The sequence below is a fragment of the Colobus angolensis genome, unplaced genomic scaffold, assembly GCF_000951035.1.
Source record: "Colobus angolensis palliatus isolate OR3802 unplaced genomic scaffold, Cang.pa_1.0 Scaffold206, whole genome shotgun sequence".
Lineage (NCBI taxonomy): Eukaryota > Metazoa > Chordata > Mammalia > Primates > Cercopithecidae > Colobus > Colobus angolensis.
In genome coordinates, this window is record NW_012115222.1 from 1,671,261 (window position 1) to 1,694,794 (window position 23,534).

The 23,534-nt window shown below is 38.9% G+C and overlaps 1 protein-coding gene across 1 annotated transcript in view; it reads left to right on the forward strand.

Annotated features, from left to right (window-relative positions):
* Positions 1-23,534, forward strand: part of LOC105511913 — a 242,945-nt gene that overhangs the window by 94,575 nt on the left and 124,836 nt on the right. Inside the window, exon 5 of the mRNA XM_011942130.1 lies at positions 456-512. Within this exon, the coding sequence (XP_011797520.1) occupies positions 456-512 (57 nt within the window). The remainder of the gene's footprint in view (positions 1-455; positions 513-23,534) is intronic.

The following is a 23,534-nucleotide window of genomic DNA, read 5'->3' on the forward strand; positions in this document are numbered from 1 at the left end:
ATTTAGCTCTTGTTAAGTCCAAAGGGATTGCATCTGCTTTTGGAATATATGAATATGCTCTCATGTGGAGGCATATATATATATCATATATATGATATATATGATATCATATATATCTGATATATATCATATATATCATATGATATCATATATATATCATATATATGATATAGGGGTGTTTGCATTAACCGTAGCATGTCAAACTAACATTATCTTACTCAGGCATATCCTAGTTCTTAATATATTTGTGTGTTTTTATTTTGGGCTCTTTCATAAAATGGAAGAGAAATAGGAATGCTGGGATGATTTCTCCAATGATGATTTTCAAAACCTGTAGCTGAAATAATGCTGCCATTCACAAGATTTGAAAACTGATACACATTTATGTCTGCAATAGGTTGAGTATGTAAAAGAAAGAGTTACACACTTAGTTTCTAAACTTGCCTCCTTTTCAGTGCATCCAGAAATTGCAAGCTGAAGTAAAAGCTTTCCAGGAGCAACTTACAGCCCAGGTAAGTGTTTGCCTCCTTTTTTCATCCCTTTATTTATGTCATTGTTAGCTTGGAAATGAATAGAAACTGGGAAGAAGTTATAAATGAGTTTTGCCTGGTGCAAACCAAATCACATGGCTAAAAATGAGTAGTTTTACTGCATCTACACAGCTTCTTTTCATACCTAAAATTCTGATTTTTGTGGATGACAAAAATTCCAAACTGAGCTCTTATATATAATCAGATGGCCTAATCAGGTGCTATCATGAGAAGAGAACTGGAAACTCAGGGCGGAAAGATGAAGAAGCCAGCCTAGTTGGGTGAGTAGGTGGAAGTGGAGAGATATGGTAATTATTGACCCATCAGATAAAGGTCTAGAGAAGTGCTTCTTAAACTTTACTGTATGTAAGAATCACCTGACAGCTTCTTAAAACAAATTACTCAGATTCTGTTTCCTGCACGCCTAGGGTGGGGCCTGGGAATTTGTACTTTTGGGTGATTCTAGATTCAGACAATGCTGATGCTGCCAGTCTTCAGGACACACATTAAGTAACGTTGTTTTTTATACATACATATATATATATATTACATATATTTAATATATATTATAATATACATTATGTTTATGTATAAATATATATATTCACTCTGACCCAGCCTTGTGATTTTAGGCAAGTGACTATATAAACCAATCAGAGTGCATAGTTGCCCATTTTCTCCTGCAAGTACTCGCCTGAGACAGACTCCATGAATTTCTACGGCGAATTTCATTTACACACTAGCCTATGTTTGCTCAGAGAACAACATGTGAGCATCTCCTGCCACCATGCCCTGTGTGTCTGTGACCATAAATCTGTCACCCTGCCACTATTCCTTCCCAAGGATCTGAACAACAAATGCCTTAGACATCTCCTCAAAGACTTGACTGCCATCCTTTTGGACATCTTTTTCATCCACATCTAGGCTGCTATGGAATGATTTCTTGATTAAAGACGCTGACCAATCACGTTAATGACCAATCTTAACTACACCAGGCTCCTCAGACAGACCTGAGACCTATGAGGTTGCCCTCCAAAAGACTGCAAGATAATACATTCTGGTGACAACTCCTTTGGGGTTTGGAATGAACTGACTTGGGTAAAATATTGGTAATTGTCCCCATTTTTGGGCTGGAGAAGAGAAAAGCTAATCTGCTGTGGCAGTTAGCAGAGCTTTTAACTCTAAATTCAGAGTCTTTTTTGGGTTTGTATGCTCAATTGTCCAGTATTGAAAATGACTAAGGCTTGCATTTGTAGCACTGTGACATATTTAGACAGAAATACGTCTCATTATCCAGTACTTTGTTGCAGATGCCTTTCCCCTGGTCTCCTCCTGAGGGTGCCAGATAATGACTATTGTCAGAGGATGTTCCATCATGACAATTTTGATACCTACAGTCATTAACATGGAAGGGGCTTTTAGCTCAGGATTTTATATGGAGGGCAAATGTATTCACTAAGGTTCAGATATTAGCTTCCAGCATCTCTTTGTGAAAAACAGATGAAAAAATCATAGTTCCTGGTGCCTTAGGGAAATTCCTATGGTGTCTCCTTTCATAGCCTAGTTACTATGGTTGCTATTCCTGTACCATGCTGTTACTGCTTGAGGCTTGTCTGAACTAGGATTGCTTCCCTGTATTAGGGTATTGATACCAATGACTGAGATTTCTCATGTGCAATTGTCCAACATTCAGGTTTCAATACAGCAGTGTATTCATCAAGGTTTTGCTTCAATATGTCAAGAAAAACTTAAATGAAAACAGTATTAACAATAGTATTTATTGAAAGTGGATTATGTATTTTCTATGTGGAAGATATTTCACGTATCTATTTTAAATCTCAACACAAGCCAATAAGGTAGTCATTAATTTTCAGAAAGAAAATGGAATCTTAAAAAGATTAGATCACCCGTCACACTCTGAAACCCATGATTTTGCTATTACAACTTGCTGTCTCTCCAAATTATATTCTCTGTGTGCCATTTGAGGTATCAAATGGTGTTTATCAAGGCTCTATCTCCAACCTCCTTTTCTCTTTCTGTTCACTCTTGGTGATTCAGCAGTTCATAATGCTTCAACTCTCACTCCCATGCAAACAAACTGCCTTCTCCCACAACAAGTTCCTTCTATCTTAAGCCTCCCCTGATTAGAGATCTGTAGTGTTTTAATGAGCATTTCTCAGAACATTGTCCCTGAAAAAAACATTCCATAGGATACTAAGAGGTATTCTGAAATAAATAAATAAATAAATAAATAAATAAATAAACAAACAACAAAAGTTAGGAAAGAGTGTTGGAAGCAAAGTTAAATGGGTTTATTTCCTGCAAGAGTTATCCATGTACAAACAATCTCCAAGAACAGGCTGTTGTCGGTCATTTTTCCAAAAGAGTTTGATTATGAATGGTGATTTGTAACACCCAGGTTTAGAGATGGCTGGTATATGGCATCAGATTGAAGTATTCTAGTTCTTTTTCTTTTTTTTTTTTGAGGCGGAGTCTCGCTCTGTCGCCCGGACTGGAGTGCAGTGGCCGGATCTCAGCTCACTGCAAGCTCCTCCGCCTTCCGGGTTTACACCATTCTCCTGCCTCAGCCTCCCAAGTAGCTGGGACTACAGGCGCCCGCCACCTCGTCCAGCTAGTTTTTGTATTTTTAGTAGAGACGGGGTTTCACCGTGTTAGCCAGGATGGTCTCGATCTCCTGACCTCGTGATCCGCCCGTCTCGGCCTCCCAAAGTGCTGGGATTACAGGCTTGAGCCACCGTGCCCGGACCGTGCCCGGCCAGAAGTATTCTAGTTCTTAAATATGACCTGAATATCTTGTTGACACCTCAGGCTAAGCATTTACAAAGCCAAGCTTATCATCTTCTGTTATTATCTCTTAAATACGTTTCTCTATTCGTATCCCCCAGCCATGGTGGATAATATCACACTACTGTCATTTTTTTTCTAGATTCAAACTACAAAGCAGTTTTAAAATCCTACCTCTCTCTGCCTCTGTCCTACTTTGGTTCGTTGTCAGGCCCTGAGTATGTTTGTACAAGTTATCTCACTTTCATGTCTTCTATTCCATTATACTGCCACTTCTCTAGTTCTTTCTGATCATCTTATATTTTAATTATTGTAACTGTCCCCAAATTGTTAACATTTGTGAGTGAATTCAGAGCCTTCCACAACCTCACTCCCCATTGCAAAGTAGTCCACTTGCTCTGACACCATCAAGCCCTATTGGCAGAGAAGAGAGAGGATAAAAATCTGTGTGTAGAGATTTGGAATGGGTGCAGAAAACCAAACAGAGCAAAAGTATATCACTCACAGGGTGAATGTGATCTGCTGGAGTGGCAGAGAAGAGAAATGGCATTAAGAAACCAGGGTGGTAGGAATGGAACACTGAAGATGGGGTGAGGGTTCTTCTGAAATAAGAGATGAGAGCTCTGAGGATGCTGAAGATTAGGAAATAACTTGAAGTATTAATAAGAGTTGCCTGGAAAAATATATACTTGAACCCCTTTAAGTGAGAGTCCCATGGAAAATCTGGAATTTCTGTTTGAGGTGTGCCTCCTTAATGTAACACCTGTGGGACTTGACCTCTATAATAGTCTCCTGGTTTCTGTGCCTCCATCCTGAGTGAAGTTTCCAAAGCATAGTCCCTGCCCCTCATCTTCTCTTCTCCCTCACTCCCCTCTCTCTGCCTTACGCTGAGCCTACTAGTAGAATGGAACTGTTGTCTTTCTTTACACATCCAGTATTATTTGATGTTCTGTGATTTTTCTCACAGTATACTCTTAAACTGGAATATCCTTCTCTCTTCTCTTCATTCAAATAACTCTTTTTTGTCCTTGCAAGACTCAAGTTAGGTACCAACTTCTCCCTTAGTCCCCTTAGATTACTTTCTGTGGGTCCTCACAGCCTCCTTTAGATACATCTATTTGAGCTGTTAAAATAAACATTTTAGGCAAATTAAATTTAACAGAGATCATTTGAGCAAAGAATGATGCCTGAATTGGGTAGAAATCAGAACCAGAACAGGTTGAGAGAGCTCCATCCAGCAGCATGAGTAGCAAGCTTTTATAGGCGAAACACAGAAGCAAAGTAAAGACATTATCTGTTGGCTACCAAAGTTAGGTATTTGCCTTATTTGGGTGTGGTTGGATCAGTTGGGTGCCTGTGATTGGCTGAAGTTCAGCTGTTTGTCATTGGCTGAAACCCAACTATCTGTTACAAAAAATACACTCCTAAGTTAGGTTTCAGTTTGTTAAGTAGGAACTCAAAATAGGGAGAGAACCTCAGGCCAGTGGCCTCCTGCTTGTTTAACAGAGCTCAATATACTATACGTTGTTGACATTATCTGTTTATATATCCGTCCCCCCACTAGACTCCAGGGACATTGAAGGCAACACTAAGAATGTGTCTCTGAATGCACTACACTAAGTACAGAGCTGGATGCATTGTAGCTACTCAATACATTTTGCTGAATTGCATTGAATTTTACTCTGATCATGTCATTTCCTTCGTTCCAAAGCCTTGAGTGAGACAATGCTTGTCCATTATCCCAGAATAAAGTCTAACCTCCTGACCATGGTGTTTATCATGCTGACAGTGGGGACCTGACCTCCTTTCCTGCCTCATCTCCATCTCCAACTGCAACCCCCAAGTGCACCCTGCATCCCTGCCCTAGCAGCTTTGCTTGTAGTTCCTTGCTACCCTGAATACCTGTTCCTGCCATTGATTTTGCCAGACTTTCCCCATTCTTTATCAAGCCTTTTTTTGCTAGGAAGTTCTCCCTGACTATCAATTCAGAAGTAATCTCTCCTTCTTTGGTGCATTCACAGCACCTCTCTGAGCCTCTTTTCAGTCATTTTTCACACTATGCCCCACAAGAGAATGATCTGATGTGTACTTTTTTTATCACTCCTTCCCATGATTACTTATCCACTTAACGACCTACATGGGATAAAACAAATATTTGAAGTGAATGTTTATATTTACTTAAAGATATCTGTTCATGTTAAGGCAATTTGAGTTAGGAATAGGTATCTTAATAAAAAAATGGTTTTAAAATTAATACCTTCCAAATTATGGAATCCATATGTTGCCTATGTTTAGTATTGGCAGGTAGAAGTATGCTCAGCCCCATCTCTTCACTTCTTCATTGATGACCTGAATATCTGCAGTACTCCAGATGTCTGCCTCCCCTCTTTACCTTCATTTCAATGGCCATCCCATGTCTCAGTTTCCAGCCACCCACAAGACCTGACAAGGGCCAAAAGCTCTATAATATTCAATGGGCTTATTGCAAAATGGAAATCTGGGTAATTGGGTGGTAGGCACTCAAGTGTGATGTTATTCTCTATACTGTCCTGTATGTTTGATACATTTCATAATAAACTAAATAGTTAAAAACATCCAGATGAAGGAATCCTTCAAATGAATTGTACAGCATGCTTAAAAGTGTGGGACAGATGAGTGAATTTTGGAAACCAGAAGATCCTGAACCACAGTCCCAAGGATCCACTGAGGCCTGAAAGGTCAGCGTGAGGAACTCAGGGCATGGGAGGCACCCAGGACAGGGGTCTCCCAAAATGCTGGTTTAACTTCCTTTCCTCCTCTAAAGAAGCTATAGACTGCCATTTTACTTTCTAAATTAAGAATCTACAAGAGCGGACTGCTCCCTCCTAGAATTCCACGCCCTCTGCTAATTGACTTGTTCCTACCGTAACAGAGGACATGGCCTGTTTCCTTGGGTTTGGTTCTGTTTTGTTTTGCTGCCTAAGCATCCACTGACACACCTTTGGCAATAATACCCAGATATTCTTTACAATTGCATCTCTCCCTTTATGTGCAATCTTCCAGGGCCAGTCATTCAAAGAACTCCGTCAGCTACTAGCTGAGGAGTGGACATGTGCCAACTGGACTCTTTCTCTGGGGACTCAGCACATTAAATTCAGGTGAGGAAAGAGAGATAAAACAGTTGGAGCTGGTACATTCTACCAGGGATGCCCAGGCATCATGGTGAAGTAGCTTATGCTGCTTGAACCACAACTGTCCTAGATCCTCTCCATTTCTGAATCTGTTTCCTATTGATTTTAGGAGCTACCCACAAACCCTCCAGTAAATTCTCTTTTTCTTTAAGCTAGCCAGAATCAGAGTCAGTTGTTTATAACTGAGAACCCATCATTCTTCTTTTATCCCAGTGGTTCTCAAAATGTGGCTCCTGGACCAGAAACATTAGCATCACCTGGGACTTCGAAATGCAGATTTTGAGGACTAATCCCATTCTGCTAAAATCAGAAACTCTGGGAAAAGGAAGCAGAATTTTTAAAGTCCTGTAGGTGATTGTGATAGTGGTAACATCTGAGATGCACTGCACTGTCCAGTGAAGCCCCTAGCACTTCCAGCATAGACCCCTACTTTCTGACCTTCATCTCACAGATGAAGCTGGCCTCACGGGCCTCATGCTCCTTGTGCTGGAATACTTCTCCAGCCTGGTTCCTAGTGCAGTGCCGGGGATTGAGACATGGAGACATGCTGCAGCACACAATACGTGTCTGTTCAACTGATGAGTCAAATGAGAATGATCTTCCTGCCCTCCCTTTCCCAACCCCACACTTCTGTGTGTTCTAGAAGCATCACTTCATTCCTGAGGCTTGTCATGACTAATTCTACTGTACAGTGACAGCAGTTGATCACACCTTAGAATCACATAACAGTATACAACTTCCTACATGCTCCCACCCACATCGTGTCATTCATATTTCACAATAATCCTATGTAGTAGATATCACTCCCCCTCCTCGATCAGAAGAAGAAAGTGAGAGTCAAAGACACAAAGAGCCCTGCTCACAGTAAACAGCTGGTATGTAGCACAGCAGACATGCATGTAGATGTTCTGACTGTAAGGCTCCTGTTCACTTCCAAGTCAGGATTTTTGCTGCATATATATGCCAATGCACTTTAGTGTTTAACTTTGGTGTTAAAAGATCATGTGGCAGACTCAGACCACATGGCAGAGTTAATCAGTGGTTATAATAGAATTCTACCTGTGCCAATGAGGAATGGGGAAATTCCTTTCCTGTGAGCCATTCTCTTAGTGCCACATGTACATTAGTCTAAATGGAAAATTCCTCAGTGATTATTTATGAACTGAACCAGGTGGTACTGAATGATTGCTCTGAGATCAATCTGGGGAATATTTTTGTTGCATGTGTTCATTATATTAAAATGAGCCCCTGTCTGTATCCCACCTTCTTTGGTTAGATTATCTGCACTGGATGATCATTTAGGCCTTCATTTTAGCCCTTTATGTGCTTACCCCATGGCCCATCTTTCCCATGCTGAATCTGGAAAGGTTGAATATCGTAGAAGAATAGCAGAAGCTTTCAAATTCCGTTAGTGGGTGTTGCTGCTAAGCTTCTCTGTGCGCTCAGAAGAGGAGGGGATCTGAGCTCTCTTCACATCAGCAGGCTGCTCCTAACCTAGATAGAATCAGCACTCTCTGAACTATGATCCACTAACAGATCCTGCCCAGTTAGATGTGGTTAAGAAGCTAATCTCTAACACATTGAGGCAATATTCAAAGTGACACTTTGGAGCCCCACCAGGATATTATCTTTTCTTTTCCCCATAAAATAGCCAATGTGCAATAAATTGGTCTAGAAGCTACTAATTAGTCATTGGGTTTACTAGTGAGGACACACGGAGGGGCAGGGACCTAAAGTTTGCGTTGGGTTCATTACATCACACAAGGGCCCTGGCTGGCACCCAGGAGGCTTATTTTCCCCTTTCTGATCAGATCTAAGTCCTGTTTCCTCATTTTCTATAGATGATGAATAAGTTTAAGCTTAACAACCACCTGTACCAATTCCTGCCCCCACCCCCTCCAGCCACCCACCCAGCTACCCTCGCATGTGTCTACTCTTTGCTTAGCTATTTGATTAGACACAAGGGGTAGACTTTTTTTTTTTTAATAAATACCTATTAGCTAACCATGCATTTCTTCAAACATGTATTTCAGTTTCTTACTTAATAAGTTTAGACTTCTCATGTCAATATTCTATCAAAGGAATATACAGATTTTAGAGGTTCTCATATTCAAATACAGATCATCATTACAATCCCTATTTACTTGTTGAAAAATCAGATGGGAACAATGTAAGACAGTCTCAGCTTTTCCCTGCTCTGATCCTCAGCCACATTTATCTATATAAACCTCCAGCCATCGAGGCTTACTCAGAACTCACCCTTTAATATTACTGTAAGAATCTAATAGAAATCATATTTTGATTGTTCTTAAAAATGTAAGTTACTCTCAGAAGACTGAGAGGCATACCTCTCCATTACAGAGAGCAGAAAGATGAGCTATTTATGTGAATCATGAAGGGCTTTAAAAGGCCTCTGGTCCTGCTGCCTAATCCATGCCAAAGAGGAAAACAGCACTGCGAAGTGAAACACTGGGCTAGACCTCGGCCCTGCTACCAGTTGTGGACCTGGCAAAGGTTACTCTATTTCTATTCCTCCTGTCAGTAGAAAGAAGGTGACATTACTTAGCCCCATAGGGTTTTTTGGAGGTTGTAAAGTGAAATAATTCACATGAAGTGGTTAGCAGAGTGCCCAGAACATAGTAAGTGTTCAATAAATCTATTAATAGCTTACTCTAAACTGTTCCCCAGTTTATAAGATTATAGTTCATAATTCTATAAAATAAGGCACCTCATGTTAGCTGCCTATTTATTTTATAGACAATACTAGGAAGTTAATTAATCAAAGACAAAAGTGCTTTCCGAAAAGAATCCTGCCACGTCCTGTCAGGTCAGTACTTTCTCAGCACATTCCTTTCCATGGTCAATGTCTTCTTAAACCTTTCCCAGAGCTATCTGCTTGTCATTTAATTGTCTGTTTCTTTCTTTATCCCCCGTCAGATCATAAGCTTCTTGGGGGTAGAGTCTGGGTCTAGTTCACTATGCCTTCTGAGTAGTAGATTGTCAATTAGTATTTGTTCAGTCAATCAGTTGTTCAATCAATCCTTCAGTCAATCAATGGACGAGTGGATGAATAAATATGAGTAGTCCTTCAATTCAAGAAATATCAAGAAAATCATTGCCAAAAGATTTCTGTTCTACCCCTAACCCAGCTGGCCATTTCTACCAGAGAGCTCTGTGCTTCACTCCACTCCTAGGATGATCAGGAGTCAATATTTGAGCTCAATGCTTAACTTAAAAAAGCTTAGGTGAAAAGAAGCAGGACTATTTAAAATATAGTCCTTTTTTTCAGATATATAACTTAAAATCCTTCCTGAATTAAGTGAGATCAGCAGAGAGCCACATTCCTAGACTTCACCAAGGTGCCCTAGAGCTGCTTTATTGAATGGCAGGCAGGAGCGGGTAGTCTGAATTTCATGACTTACTGTGGGAGGATTTTATAAGAAACTGCCCTGTGAAGCTTACTACTGTGTTTACTGTCAGGTTATTATTGAGGACATTTATTATTCTATTAGTTAGTATGCCTTTCTGCACCAGTAATGTTGCTGCTTCCTCTGAGCACTGAACTTGGTTTTATTTCATGGATGCGTTTTTGTTTTTATAAATGGTTATTTTGACCATCAGAAAGACTACAGCGAACTTTTGCCTTACCTCTAACAAGTGAGTATTTTACGCTCGGGCACGAATTGTGTGAACCTTCCCTCTTGCCCCATTTTACTTCTCTGCCCTTAAATTCTCTTTATCACATCTTTTGAGTTCTTATTTTAGTGGTTTCTCACTTGGTATATCTACCTTTTTATTCAAGATACATAAATCCTTTCTGAAATGTATAGTCTCAAAGGAAATCAATGAATCCTAAGGGAAGTAGTCAGATCCACTCAGTCAGAACCTGAGTGGTTCTTGCAAAGTCAGTTCCATGGACTGTGGATTCAGTTACGTAAGTCTCATTAAAACTCTCGGTGGTTGCCCATAGGTCTCCTGACACTCTCCCTCTACCCTCTACTGCTAATTGACACTCAGCGACGGTGCTCATTTGAGGACTGGGAATTCACTAAGAATTCCTCTAGGTTCAGGCCTCCATCTCTTTGCAGAGTGAGTCTTTCCCTCTGCTTCATCCACGACTTACTTTCAACACTTGGCACTCATCTCCCGTAAAGGACAAGCCTTTCTTGACTTCTCAGTGAGAAGCCAACCTCTCCTTGCACATATTCTATGGATCTCTTTTTTCTTTATTCTATTCCATCAGTTGAGTTCCCCAGGTACTGGGACTTGACTTTATTCACATATGGTTCTTGACACACAGGAGGTGCTCAGTAAATGCCTTTTTCAATGAATGAGAATGGAGTAAATGAGAGAATGTATAAATGCCATATACCTGGATTTAATGTTGATTTTTAAAAATGAGCAAAGCAACAACAGTTAAGTGTGTCTCTCTGTAGCAAATCATCCAAAAAAGATATTAAGAGATTTATGTATAATTTTATCTTATTTTCAAAAAGGAAGAAACAAAATCAAATAAAAATTTGCATCTCAATTGGATATAGCCTATTACTTTATGAATGTTAAACTTTTGCTGTTCTATTGACACAATTTTATACTGTTGTTAAATATTAACTATAATGTTTAATTTAACCGAATTTATTTATACTCTATTTAATTTCAAAAAGGATCTGAGATTGTTTATAAGAAGCAAATATGTGAAATAGCTGAATTTTTAAAAAGCACTTAAAGAGCCATAACTGAGAATACACATTTAAATAAAATAGAAATATCAGGGAAAACAAACAGGATACACATGTGTGAGTTCTAACTTCCCATGCAATATAATGGGAACATAAATATGTTCCCATTGAAACATAAATATGGCTTTTATCTTTCTAACAGCCAAAGGCAGATCAAGGAAAATGATCAAATAAATAATTAGTGTGCTGGGGGGATTCTACAGGATGCTACCATTTATTTCTACTGAGTTAACCCTAGAACGAGATTCTGTGTTAAATTTCATATAGGGAATATTGAAAGACATAGTGGGGGAAAAACTCATGAGCAATATCAGACCAGCAAATGTAATAATTGGTTTTATTTGGCTATTTCTGTAATTTCCATCAAAAGAAGCCAAGGACATAACATGTAAATAGTTAAAGTAATCTTTCCTTATTGTAATTCTAGGCTAGCTAGTATTGCATATAGTTTTAATCCCCAGCTATTTATGATAATCCAGCTGGCAAAGTCAACTGCAGTCGAAGGCCAAGTAAGTAATGTAGAAGAGGGAAGATGGCCAGAACCAGCCATGTGGGTCTGGAGGGTGTCTGACTCACATAAAAAGGAGAATAAGGCCCAAGATCACTGATTTTTCAGACAATGAAAATCCAGATTTTTGGTGTGAGATCTTCTCATTTGTAAACGTTGTTAACTGATTTGAATAAAATAGATTGCTCTGTGTGGCAAACAAAATATATTTATTCGTAGCCTAAATATGAGCCTTACACTGGATTTTACATTCAGGCTGCTATTTTCTTACATGTGTTCTACAATTTGAAAGACGTTCTTCAAAAAAGGACAGGAATAAGTGGCGATTGATTGTAAGTGAGGGAGAATTAGGTTTTGTAGTGGTTGTTTCAGTCACTTTAAGTTTGCTAGTTACATAATACTAGCTTTTGTAACAAATAGATCCCAGAATTTCAGTGCTTACCACAATAGAAGTTTATTTCTTTCTCATTCAAATAACAGTCCATTGTGGGACGTGCTGGTGGGCAGACTCTGCCCATTCATTGTTATTTAGTGTCATTCTGTGATAAAAACTGTTGGAGCCTCTGCTGTGCTCAACATGTAAGATCCAAGGTCATTTTGGGGTCATCTCTATCCCAATTGACCAAAAGAGAAGAGATTGTTGAGATGTGGGCTTGGAAAATTTCTAACTGGTCATACCTGGAAGTGGTGCGTTGGTTAGAACTCAGTCATGAGACTACATTAATTACAAGGAATGCTGAAAAGGGTAGTCTATCTGTATACCCAGGAAGGAGAGGGGAACATGATTTTTGTTAAGCAGCCATCAGATTCTGCCATGTTAGTCTTTTAAGTGATTTATTTTATCTTGGATCTCTCTTCACAATTTGATTCCAGGGTGAAGAACATTAGAAATTGGCTTATTATTACTATTATTATTATTAGGCCAAGTTAAACTGGAGATTAAAATTTATGCAATAAATACAAGACAATACAAAGATATGAAAGACAACGTACAGTCTTGCTCTATGATAGTCAAGGGAAAAAAGTCACTTTTTTGTTGTTGTTTAATAAAATCAAATCTGACTCAGGCTCCATGTGTCATTGTTAGCAGAAAGTTCAGTTTCGGTCATTTGGGAGGAAGGGTGGTCCTCTCTCTTTCCTGGGATTTGCAGAAGTACCACAGTAACTTTACTTGCCAAAAGTTGGGGCCACTAACTTCTAGTCAGTTGTGACTTTCCTTCCCTCTGCTCCATGCCCATGCCTATGGGCCCATTCAAAGCCTTGTGGCTCTTTTTGTTCACTGCTAAGCTTTAACAGAGGGTTTATAGCAGCTCCTTGTCTATATACAACATTCAGCATCAGGCCTCTCTCTATATAACTGCCTATTTCAGGTCTTATTACCCAAAGGACCTGTATACAAGTGGAGTATGCTCTCTGCTGTCTTAAGAACCCCCAATATTTAATCTGCTCTAAATTCTGAAGCAACTTCTTCCCCTCAGGTTTTTCTACTTCCTTTTCCTTTTCAAAGCACCAATCTCCATTCCCTCCCTTGTTGGGGCATTTTCAGGTTGTTTTATTAATGAGACCAAGTTTCCCAACCAAAGGCTCTCCAGATGCTCAAACTCTACCACAAAAGTTAATTTCCTCTCCTTGCATGGGAGTTGGGGGTAGTGCCGGTAATATAGTAGCAGCAATTCTTCTTTATGAAGAAGTTAATGTTTTTAGTCTGAACTTATTTGAAAATTAAGGGATTTTTTTAAGAGGGTTGTGTACTTAGTAATGTTTAGATAGGAAGGCTTAAACAGAAATGCTTAGACAGAAATATGTGCTTAGATAGTTGAGTCCAATTGTGATATATTTTAATTTATTTTGTTCGCAAATGTGAAGAAATATTAAAATTATTAGGTAAAATAAAATCAAAGCTGTAAGCATTAGTTATTAGCACCGAAATGGACTTTGCCTATTCTTTCACCTGTTAGATATCATTTACTCCCCAGTGATAAGTTTATTATCATCAGATTTACCAGGCGGTAACATGCATAAGAGGAAATATGAGTACTTACACCAATAATCATGATACGTGATAGAGTCATGGGCAAGGTCTGAAAAGAAAAGGGAGACTCGATAAATGCCTGTCTCTCCTCTCCCCAGCCTCTCCTCACACTATCTACCCCCTCCATACACACTGCTCCCTGCCCCAGTCAATTGGATAAGTTGACTAAATATTTAAGAAATTCTTGAGTATAAACTGCATGTGTAGAACATTTTCTCCTCTGAACATTCAAGACAGACTGCTTGGGTTTAGAGCCCAGCTCTACCAGTTACTAGCTGCGTGTCTGTGAGTAGATTGCTTGATCCCTCTGAGGCTTTATTTCCACTACTGCAAAATGGGGATACTAAATGTATCTAGCTCATGGATTTGTCATGAGAATTAAATGTGTTAATTTTTATAAAGTCCTTAGACTGGTACCTACAACACAGTCAATCTTATGTAAGTGCTTGCTAAACAATAAAACAAAAAAATAAATAAAACAACAAAACATTTCCACATTTTGCTCAGTGGTAAGTTTTAACCACATTCTTTGTGAGAGAATGCTCTGAATATTCAGCATCATGATTATCTGTAAAATGGAATAATGGTAGAACCTACCTCAACAGAATTATTGTGAGAACTAAATGAGATGACACTGGTGAAGAGCTGAAAGTGGTCCTGGGATATAGCTAGCCCTCATTAATGTGGATGATGATTATCAGTGCACTGGTGCTGCTGCTATTGTTGCCTTGTCCTGACCCTCAGTTGCTATATATGCTTTAACATTTATCCAACTGTTTAAAAGCATTTATTTTTTTGGTACCAAATTCCATTTTATTGATTTTAACTCTTAATTATTTCACTGTCTTCAAAAAAATACATGTCCCTGTTGAGCCCAAGGAATTACTCACTCATTCTGGGCACGAGGAGAGCATGTAGGAGACTGTTCTGTTTCTGCCAAAGGAGGAATTAGCATGGGGCGTTTCTGCTCACCTTCACTTGAGTGAGAACACAGTGGTTGCTTTAGGTAGAGGCCAGTGCCATGGGGAATGGAAAATTACTGCCTACGACTTTTGCAACTGAAAAAGACAATCTTTGATGTTTCAAGGCAGTTCTGACCACACTCTTTTTCCTCCAGCTTTGCTGCCCTAACCTTTACTTTCTCAGCTTCCTGGAGAATGTCCTCCTACCTGTTTCTCTCTAACTCTTGCTTGAACCCATAACCAAATGCCCCAACTGGGAATTTTTATGACGCATATTTCCTATGCTCAGTGTTAAATCAAATGCAGCTGATTTTACCGGTTTCTTTGACATCCATTTTTGGATGCATGTTCCTGGAGACATTTGTGTCCCTTTAGAGTGGGAGCCCATGCAGAGCAGAGAAAGGCCTGATGGCACACACTTTTCCATGAGACCCTTTTGATGTTACCCTTCACCTTCCTGATTGCAGGGGCCAAGGATGGGACTTAAACTGTTCCCATTTTATTATTTTGTTCTTTTTCTGCTTTAGCCTTTCCACTCTCAAATTCTCTTGTCAGGAATTCCTCTAGAAGCACACTCAAGCAAATTGAATGAAAAAACTCAGAATTTTTGAAAATTTAAACAAGTAAATTTTTGCATAGTTTCCTAAAAATCATTGAGGATATCAATCCCCTCTCTCACAAAAAAAAGGAAGTTGTTTCTAATTTTAAATTTTATTTAAGTAACTGCTTATGTGCAGATGTTTATCATTTGTAGTGTTTCAAATACAAATAATTCAATGTTTTGCCCAATCTCTTCCCATTCTTTTATGTGCCATTTACTGAGGGCTGACATAAATCCCGTTGGGAGACTACAGAGAGTAAAAAGGGACCTGGAAGAATTTGCTTGAGACTTTATGACTGAAAAGTTTTGTCATAGTCTCAGAATCTGTAACGATAATTAGTGACCATATTTAAAAAAATGATTCAGACAGACTTGTTCAAGCAGGTGTGATTTCTGCAAGAAGGATAGCCAGGTCAGAGTCCGCAAATGGTTTAAATATGAATCATCTTAAAAACAAAGAAAAACTAAAATAGTAACTCTACACCTCTTCAACTTTTTCCATTAAAAACTCATGACAATATTGTGTTTTAGGAACTGAAAAGGGCCTGAGTTTCTCATAGAAAGGATACCAGTAAATCACAAAATCCAAGAAGAGACAAAGGAATGCAAAATCAAAATAAATAGTTATCAATTATTCATTCTTCAACTATTTTACTGATCCTAACAAGCCAGTTTCTCATCCGTCAGGCTTAGTGGGTGCAGGGAGCCTTGGTTGTGAATTGCTATTGTGTCCCTCACAGAAGAACTGGTTTAGAGGAAGGATTGAGACGAAAAGCAAGAGGAGGTTTGGAGGATCAAACAGGGAGGCTGCTTCAGGAGTAGGGGAGAATGCAGAGGGCAGTAGGGCGAGAGTGGAAGCAGGAACAATGTGAAGAGTGAGACTAGAAGTTCAGCACAGGGAATAGGTGGAAATCAGAATAGGAGGCGTTATTCTTCTTTGTGGAGTTGCTAATGAGAATACAACTAAATGTTTGCATTAAGCATTAAAAACAAGTTATGTCCAGTTTGAGCCCATAGGAATGTTTCTCCCTCAATGCTCTTCCAGGCACAAAACACACATTCCCCGGAGCGTGGAGCTCAGGAGGTAACCAAAGTAACCAAAAAGCTCTGCCATGGTAACCCTTACAAGGCTACCATTTTGAGTTAAAGTCATCGTTGTGGATAAAAGCTTCACTGAATGGAAACGGAGGATTGAGATTGTAGCCTAAACAGTAGCATGTTTAATGCCAATAAATGTCTAGTTTTTAGTTAATTGGAATAGTTAAAAGCTTAGTTGGGAAAAGACTCAGTAACATTTTGGGAGATCGTTCCATGACTTCTCCAAAACTGTGTTGCCCGAGGAATTTACTTTGCCTTTCAGCCCTGGATCTAAGAATAAGAATTTAGACTTTAGAATGACTTCCCAGCAAAGCAATCCTTGCTGGTCAGTTTCAAGTCTGACATGTTTGGAAATTTGTGCCAATGAAATTCTAGCTGCGCAGCTCCCACTGTTCTCCCATTCATGTCCTACGTACCTGTGTTGTCTTAAACATTGTTGACAGTAAACAGTTGTTTTCAACATCTTCAGTACAGCGAATTTTTAAAAATTATTTTAATTAGTTTTCACGGATGCATTTTTGTTTATTTTTATTGTCAAGACAGTGTGTGTTGGGAAATTTTCTAGCCTCAAAATATAATTCTTTGCACCTCTCATAATAAATATTTTGACAGAAGGATCTCTCTCTTTTAGCAATGACCATGTGTAGCTTTAAAAATGCTCAGTAGTAAGACTCTAGGCTGGTGTTTCTCTATCTGAAACTGTAGGTTCAGGAGCATATTTTCAGATCTATGCAGTGTATTTATAGGCTGTGTAACCTGGGAGCTATTGTACACATCAACTTTACCGTATTTTAGAAAGAGTTGATGGATATTTGTGTGCCATTTTCTGTTGACTTCCACATATCAGAACACACTAAATCTGAGGGAGATGGTGAAATGTCAGAACAGCAAGTAAAATCCTGCTTCTCTCTTGCTGGATTTCATTTAGAAGCAAGTGATCAAAGAGACTCAAAACCTGGAATCTTGAGGCTGGGTCTGTCCAGTGGCACATTTGGGGATGATAGTGGGTGGGGAAAATCAGGTTTTACATGGTTCCCATAAATTCACAGAGTGGCTGCATGGACTCTACCTTCAGCTTCACAGAAACAATCTTCTCTTAAGCCTTCCAGATTGCCCACAAGAGTCTAAGAAGTTTCTTAAAAGAGAGATGTACCAGCCAGGCGCGGTGGCTCCCGCCTGTAATCCCAGCACTTTGGGAGGCCAAGACGAGCGGGTCACGAGGTCAGGAGATCGAGACCATTCTGGCTAACACGGTGAAACCCCGTCTCTACTAAAAATACAAAAAATTAGCCGGGCGTGGTGGCAGGCGTCTGTAGTCCTAGCTACGTGGGAGGCTGAGGCAGGAGAATGGCGTGAACCCGGGAGGCAGAGCTTGCAGTGAGCCGAGGTCACACCACTGCACTCCAGCCTGGACGACAGAGCGAGACTCCGTCTCAAAAAAATAAAAATAAAAATAAAAAACGAGAGATATACAAGAAAGAGAATTTGTCAAATTCAATGATTGACTATATTTGGGACCAGGTGTTATTAAATATACAGTATGTATATAGAAAGTACAAAAATCACAGATCCATATTTTGTCTCTAAAAGTTTTCATCCATCATTGGTTAGATAAAGCTATTAGACAATGTACTTTAAAGAAGGTGAAGTACATTAATATGTGTTAGAGAAAGGTGATGAGGCGGGGAGGGGATTGTGATGGATTTGGCAAAAAAATCATGATTCAGAGTTAGGGTTCTGGAGAGAGTGACTTAGAAATCAACATACTGCTGTGTGGATAAATATCTTATAATTAGCATTAAACATTACAAAGGGTTCAAATTGCATCAGTAAGGCTTTTTAGAGGGAATTTGCTCCATTGAGCCAAGAAAAGGGGGGATTTTCTGCAAAGGAGGCAGACAGAGATTTGGTAGGACCCTAAAGCTAATAAGCAAATTTGGGATAAGCTTGTATGTAAAGTTTAGCTTTAGTGTGGCTTCTAAGGTAGAGTCCTGTGATATCAGTCACGTTCTTGTTTTACAGAAATACCAATTTAAGCAGAATAGGTATTAAGTGAAGGCCATGGCTAACTGTCACTCTCCAGGAGAGCCAGAGGACCAGACTTGGAAATGGAAGCTGAAACAATGGTCAAATCACACCATAGAAGTTCCCCAGGTAGCCTCCCACTGCTATATAGTTCTAGCTGGTACCTCTGGCTCTGGGCACTGGAAGCCTCCACTAGAACTTTTGTTTCTAAACAGGGTGTATCTGCTATGAACAGAGAGCACATAGCAGCTATTCTTATCTGAATTCTGGCATAAATTTTCAAGCCTGCATTGAGGATGCAAGGGAGTCTTCTGCTTTGAGAAAGTGAGGTCTCAAGGTGGGGAAATAACCAAGCTTAGGATATGTGTTCAAAGATGGTTGGCAGGCAAAAAGAATGGTATATTTCTACCACACCCAGTAAGTTTGTGGTTCTCAGATAAAATAAAATCAAGGCAAGTTCAACTGTAGGCTGGAAAAATATTAGAGTTCTTAATGATTGACTTATTCCATGCTTTTTGTTTCTTTAAACCTTGTCCTTCAGTATATCTGGATTTAAATTTGTCAAACAAAGGTGATAATGTGATATTATTAGTTATTCACACTGTTAACATTTTGTTTATGAATCATGATTGATTGGATGCTGTGACGGGCTTTCTTTTCCACCTTTTACCAGGTGCAATGTCACACCCGTTGGCAGTTGGTGGATTGCAGATACAGTGCCTTGGAGGAAATAGTGACACCCTAATAAAGTGGTTCAGATTTAGTGAGTGTTAGATTCACCTGAAAGGCCTATTTAAAATACAGGTAAAAGAGTTAAAATATGACCCAGTAATTCTGTTCCTAGGTATATACTGCAGAGAATGGAAATATGTCCACACAAAACTTGTACAAAAATGTTTGTGGCAGCATTATTTACAATAGCCAAAAACTAGTAACAACTCAAATGTCCAGCAATTGATGAATGAATAAACAAAATGTAATATATTCAACTAATGAAATATTATTTATCCATAAAAAAAGAATTCTGGTTCATATTACAACACGGACAAACATTGATAATACTGTGTTAAGTGAAAGAAGCCAAAAACAAATCTCCACATACTGTATGATTCAACTGATTGAAAATGTCCAGAATAGGTACTGGTTGCCATTGACCTGAGGGGGTGAGATGGATAAGGAGTGAGGGAGTGACTGCTAATGGATATGAATTTATTTCTGGGTTTATGAAATGTTCTGGAATTAGATAGTAGTGATAGTTGCACAACTTTGTGAATATACTAATATTGCTGAATTGTACACTTTAAAAGGATGAATATTATATCTCAATAAAAAAATAAAAATGAAAACAGATTATTGAATTATTTCTCAAAGAATCTAAACGCATATCTAGGATGAAGGCTGGAAACATGTATTTTTATTTGGATGCAACTGATCTCTGAACCACACTTTTAGAAACATTGCGTCTAGTCCTTACATGTATAAACCTCCTAAGCTATGACATTGTAGAAGTATTCATACAAATCCACTATTCTTCAAAGTTCATGAACTTGCTTTAGAAAATATCCATAAAAATAGTACAAATTACTATCAGAAGAGTCTTCAGAATAAAGTATATGAAAAAAAAACCCAGTATGGTGTTTTCCCAAATCACTGCTCTAAAATCAATGGGCTTAGTGATTTTTAATCAACTTGATATTTACAATTTTTTTGCTTATAACCTGCTTGCCCTCTTGAATAAATTGCTACTTCTTAATGTCACTTGATAAGAGTCTAAAACACTCGAATTTGAATATATAAATCCATTAATTTAGCAAAATTTTAACATCAGACAGTCTTATGCATTGGGTTGACATACTAAAGACTGAGCCTCTAGGACTTTGCCATCTAATGCAGAGGTTCTCAACCGTGGCTACCATTGAAGTCAAGTGGGAAACATTTTTTTTAATGAATCCTGGGTTCTACTCTAAGACATCCAAAATTCTATTGATTTGGAGTGCAAACAAGACATTAGGACTTTTAACATTTCCTCAGGTCATTCTAATATGCAACCAAAGTTTGTAATCACTGCTCTCAGGAAGAGATTACATAGAGACCCCATATATAGGTCTTATAGCACATTATGACAAGTGGAATAATGGACGCTGTCAAAAATTACTATGAGAATTCAGAGGAACCATCCTTAACCCCAGGTGGAGAAGCTCAGAGACGCCTTCATGTATGTCAGTGATACCTGAACTGAGTATTAAATTAAGGAGAGCAACTGTCCAGGGGAAGATGGGGCTGAGAGTGGGAGTGATCTAGGCAGAGGAAAGGCAAGGAGAGTTGAAAGAGCCTGGATGTTAGCTAGGGGAAAGGACTGGCAAGGAAAATCCCAAAAGGCTTGTGATATATTTTATAGCTGGCTACAGCCATTGGAAGTTTCCTTGGAAACCAACTTGAGTTGGCAATGCTGGGACTTACAGGTCATGACATCTTCTTGCTTTGTTTCATTTGAGGAAAGGCAACAATTCCTTAATGCCCCACATAACGGACTCATAGAAAAAGAAAGCCTAGCAGTGCTGGACTTTTCCTGTGAGATTATTAACTGTTCAAAGGGATCCTAGAGTTCGTTATTTGTAAGCTGTTTCATATGTGTCCACCTATATCCATTTCAATGTCACTTTTCCAGAAGTTGCTGAAGCCCATGGTTCCAGATAAAGACCCTCTATTGTCCCTAAATTAAGCCACCATTGAAAACAGGGAGGGTACACACTAAGGCAAGCACTAGGAAGCGAGCTAACAATGACTTTCCCTCAAGAGATGCCTGTTTCTTTCTTATCCCCAAAAGAACTTCGGGGGTTGGGTAGTCACCACATAATGATGTCAACAGACTCTGCTCTAGGTTCCTGACGCTGTATTCTAACTTTCTCCCTAGTCAGAATGCCAAATACAGGCGGTTCTCAGGTAGGGTAAATAACCATGTTATTTCCACAGGAATATTTGAGATTGTAGGGAGGTTGCCCTTATCTGGCAGGGTAGAGTCAGTGATACGATAATATATGTTCTCTTTTTTGAGTCTGGGTGGTCACTTCCATCATGTGACTTTAAAGACCTAAAATGAAAGAAACTTACAACTTAGCAAACATTTAATGCCACAGTGAAGGTTAGCATGGGAGCCAAGCCCTCTGATGGTTCTGATGGTTGTTTCTTTTCAGATGTCTTTACTTCTAAAATGAATTTATTGTATAGATTGCATCATAGATTCTGAAATCCTTTCATGAAGAAGTTTGCTCTTTCCTTAGACCACCACCACAATCCCTATCAAACAATTTACAGGGAGATTCAATAGCAGGTCGAAGGTTAGGGAATCATCTTTGTCATACTTTAGGCAGAAGGAGGTTTAGACTCCTGCTCCTCTGCACAAATGAATAGTCCATGGTCTATAAGGTGCTTGCACTTGCACAGGCAGCGTTAGTTTCCATTCTCAATGATATCTTTATCCTTGTTTGTTTCCACAAAGTATTTTAAAGCATGCATGCATGCAGACTCTGTCACACACGTACATCTCTAATATCGAAACTTAACCTTAGTATTTCATCTTCATACTCTTACTGATTGATTTATTTTAAAATGTTCTTATTTTGAGCAGACAATGCTGTGAATTTTGTGTGTGAGACTGAATGAAGATAATTTCCCTTAGAACTTTTTCTGTACATCTGTGATATTTCATTCTTATTACATTTCTAAATAGGTTATTCTTTAAAATAATTTTACTCAGCCTTTGCTCTGCAACCACAAAATATAGCCAATGAATATTTGCCCAGAAGGTCAATAATATAAAGGCATATAGATTTTAATATGTCGGCCGGGTATGGTGGCTGACGCCTGTAATCCCAGCACTTTCGGAGGCCCAGGAGGGTGGATCACCTGGGGTCAGGAGTTCCAGATCAGCCTAACCAACATGGAGAAACCTAGCCTGTACTAAAAATACAAAATTACCAGGCATGGTGGCACATGCCCGTAATCCCAGCTACTTGGGAAGGCTGAGGCAGGAGAATCGTTTGAACCCATGATGCGGAGGTTGAGGTGAGCTGAAATCACACCACTGCACTCCCGCCTGGGCGACAGAGTGAGACTCCATCTCAAAAAATATATTTAATAAAAAATAAATAAATAAATTTTAAAATGTCTTCCTTCTTCCTACTTTCTCACTCCCTATGTTAACAATACGTACTTCTATACACTACAACATAGAAAAACACATATATGCATGTTATTTCTTTTAAGTTGATTTTTTATTTTTACAAAAATGTGATCTTCTGTATGTATTACTTTTCAAATATATGTGTCATCTGTTTCCTTTATTAGTTAGTCATAGACATATTTATCACATGACTTTAAATGATATAATCTTAAACTAGTGAAATGTCTACCAAGGATTAATTTAATCTAAATATATTTTAATATAAAAACGTCTCATTAAGTTTGAGATCTTACTTTCCATCTTCCCATGCTCTCTGGTCTCCATCTGGCTAGTCCTTTTCAAACACCCTTTTTTTCCTCCCATCCCTATAGTATCCAAATATTACATGTACACACACACATATACACACACACTGGAAGCTCAGGCAAGCAGAGTTCATAGTAACATTGAGTGATGACTAAGGACTAGTGATGTGCTGGTAAATGTTTAGCAACTAGCTCTGGTGGAAGGGTGGCAGATTTATAGTATTTGCCTATTTCTGTGGTTTAAATGCATCCTTTCGACATGGTCCTTTTTGAGCTACCGATGTTAGATCGACCAGTTCACAATTTCCTAAAATTTTAACAACTGGCTTTCACAAATCTAAAAGAACTGGCTTCAGGTTGCCACTGACAGAAGTTATACTGTCAACAATAGAAGGTGCTATGATTTATATAAAGTATCCTGTGGTTGGTGGAGAAACCCATCTCGGGGACAGCCTCTTTTTCAGGAAATTCAAAAAGTCACCTCAGCCCTCTGCCTTGATCCAAAGTTGACAAGAGATTGGAGAATTCAACTTTCTGAGGATCCCATGAGTCCCTTTTAAATACTTTAGGGATCTT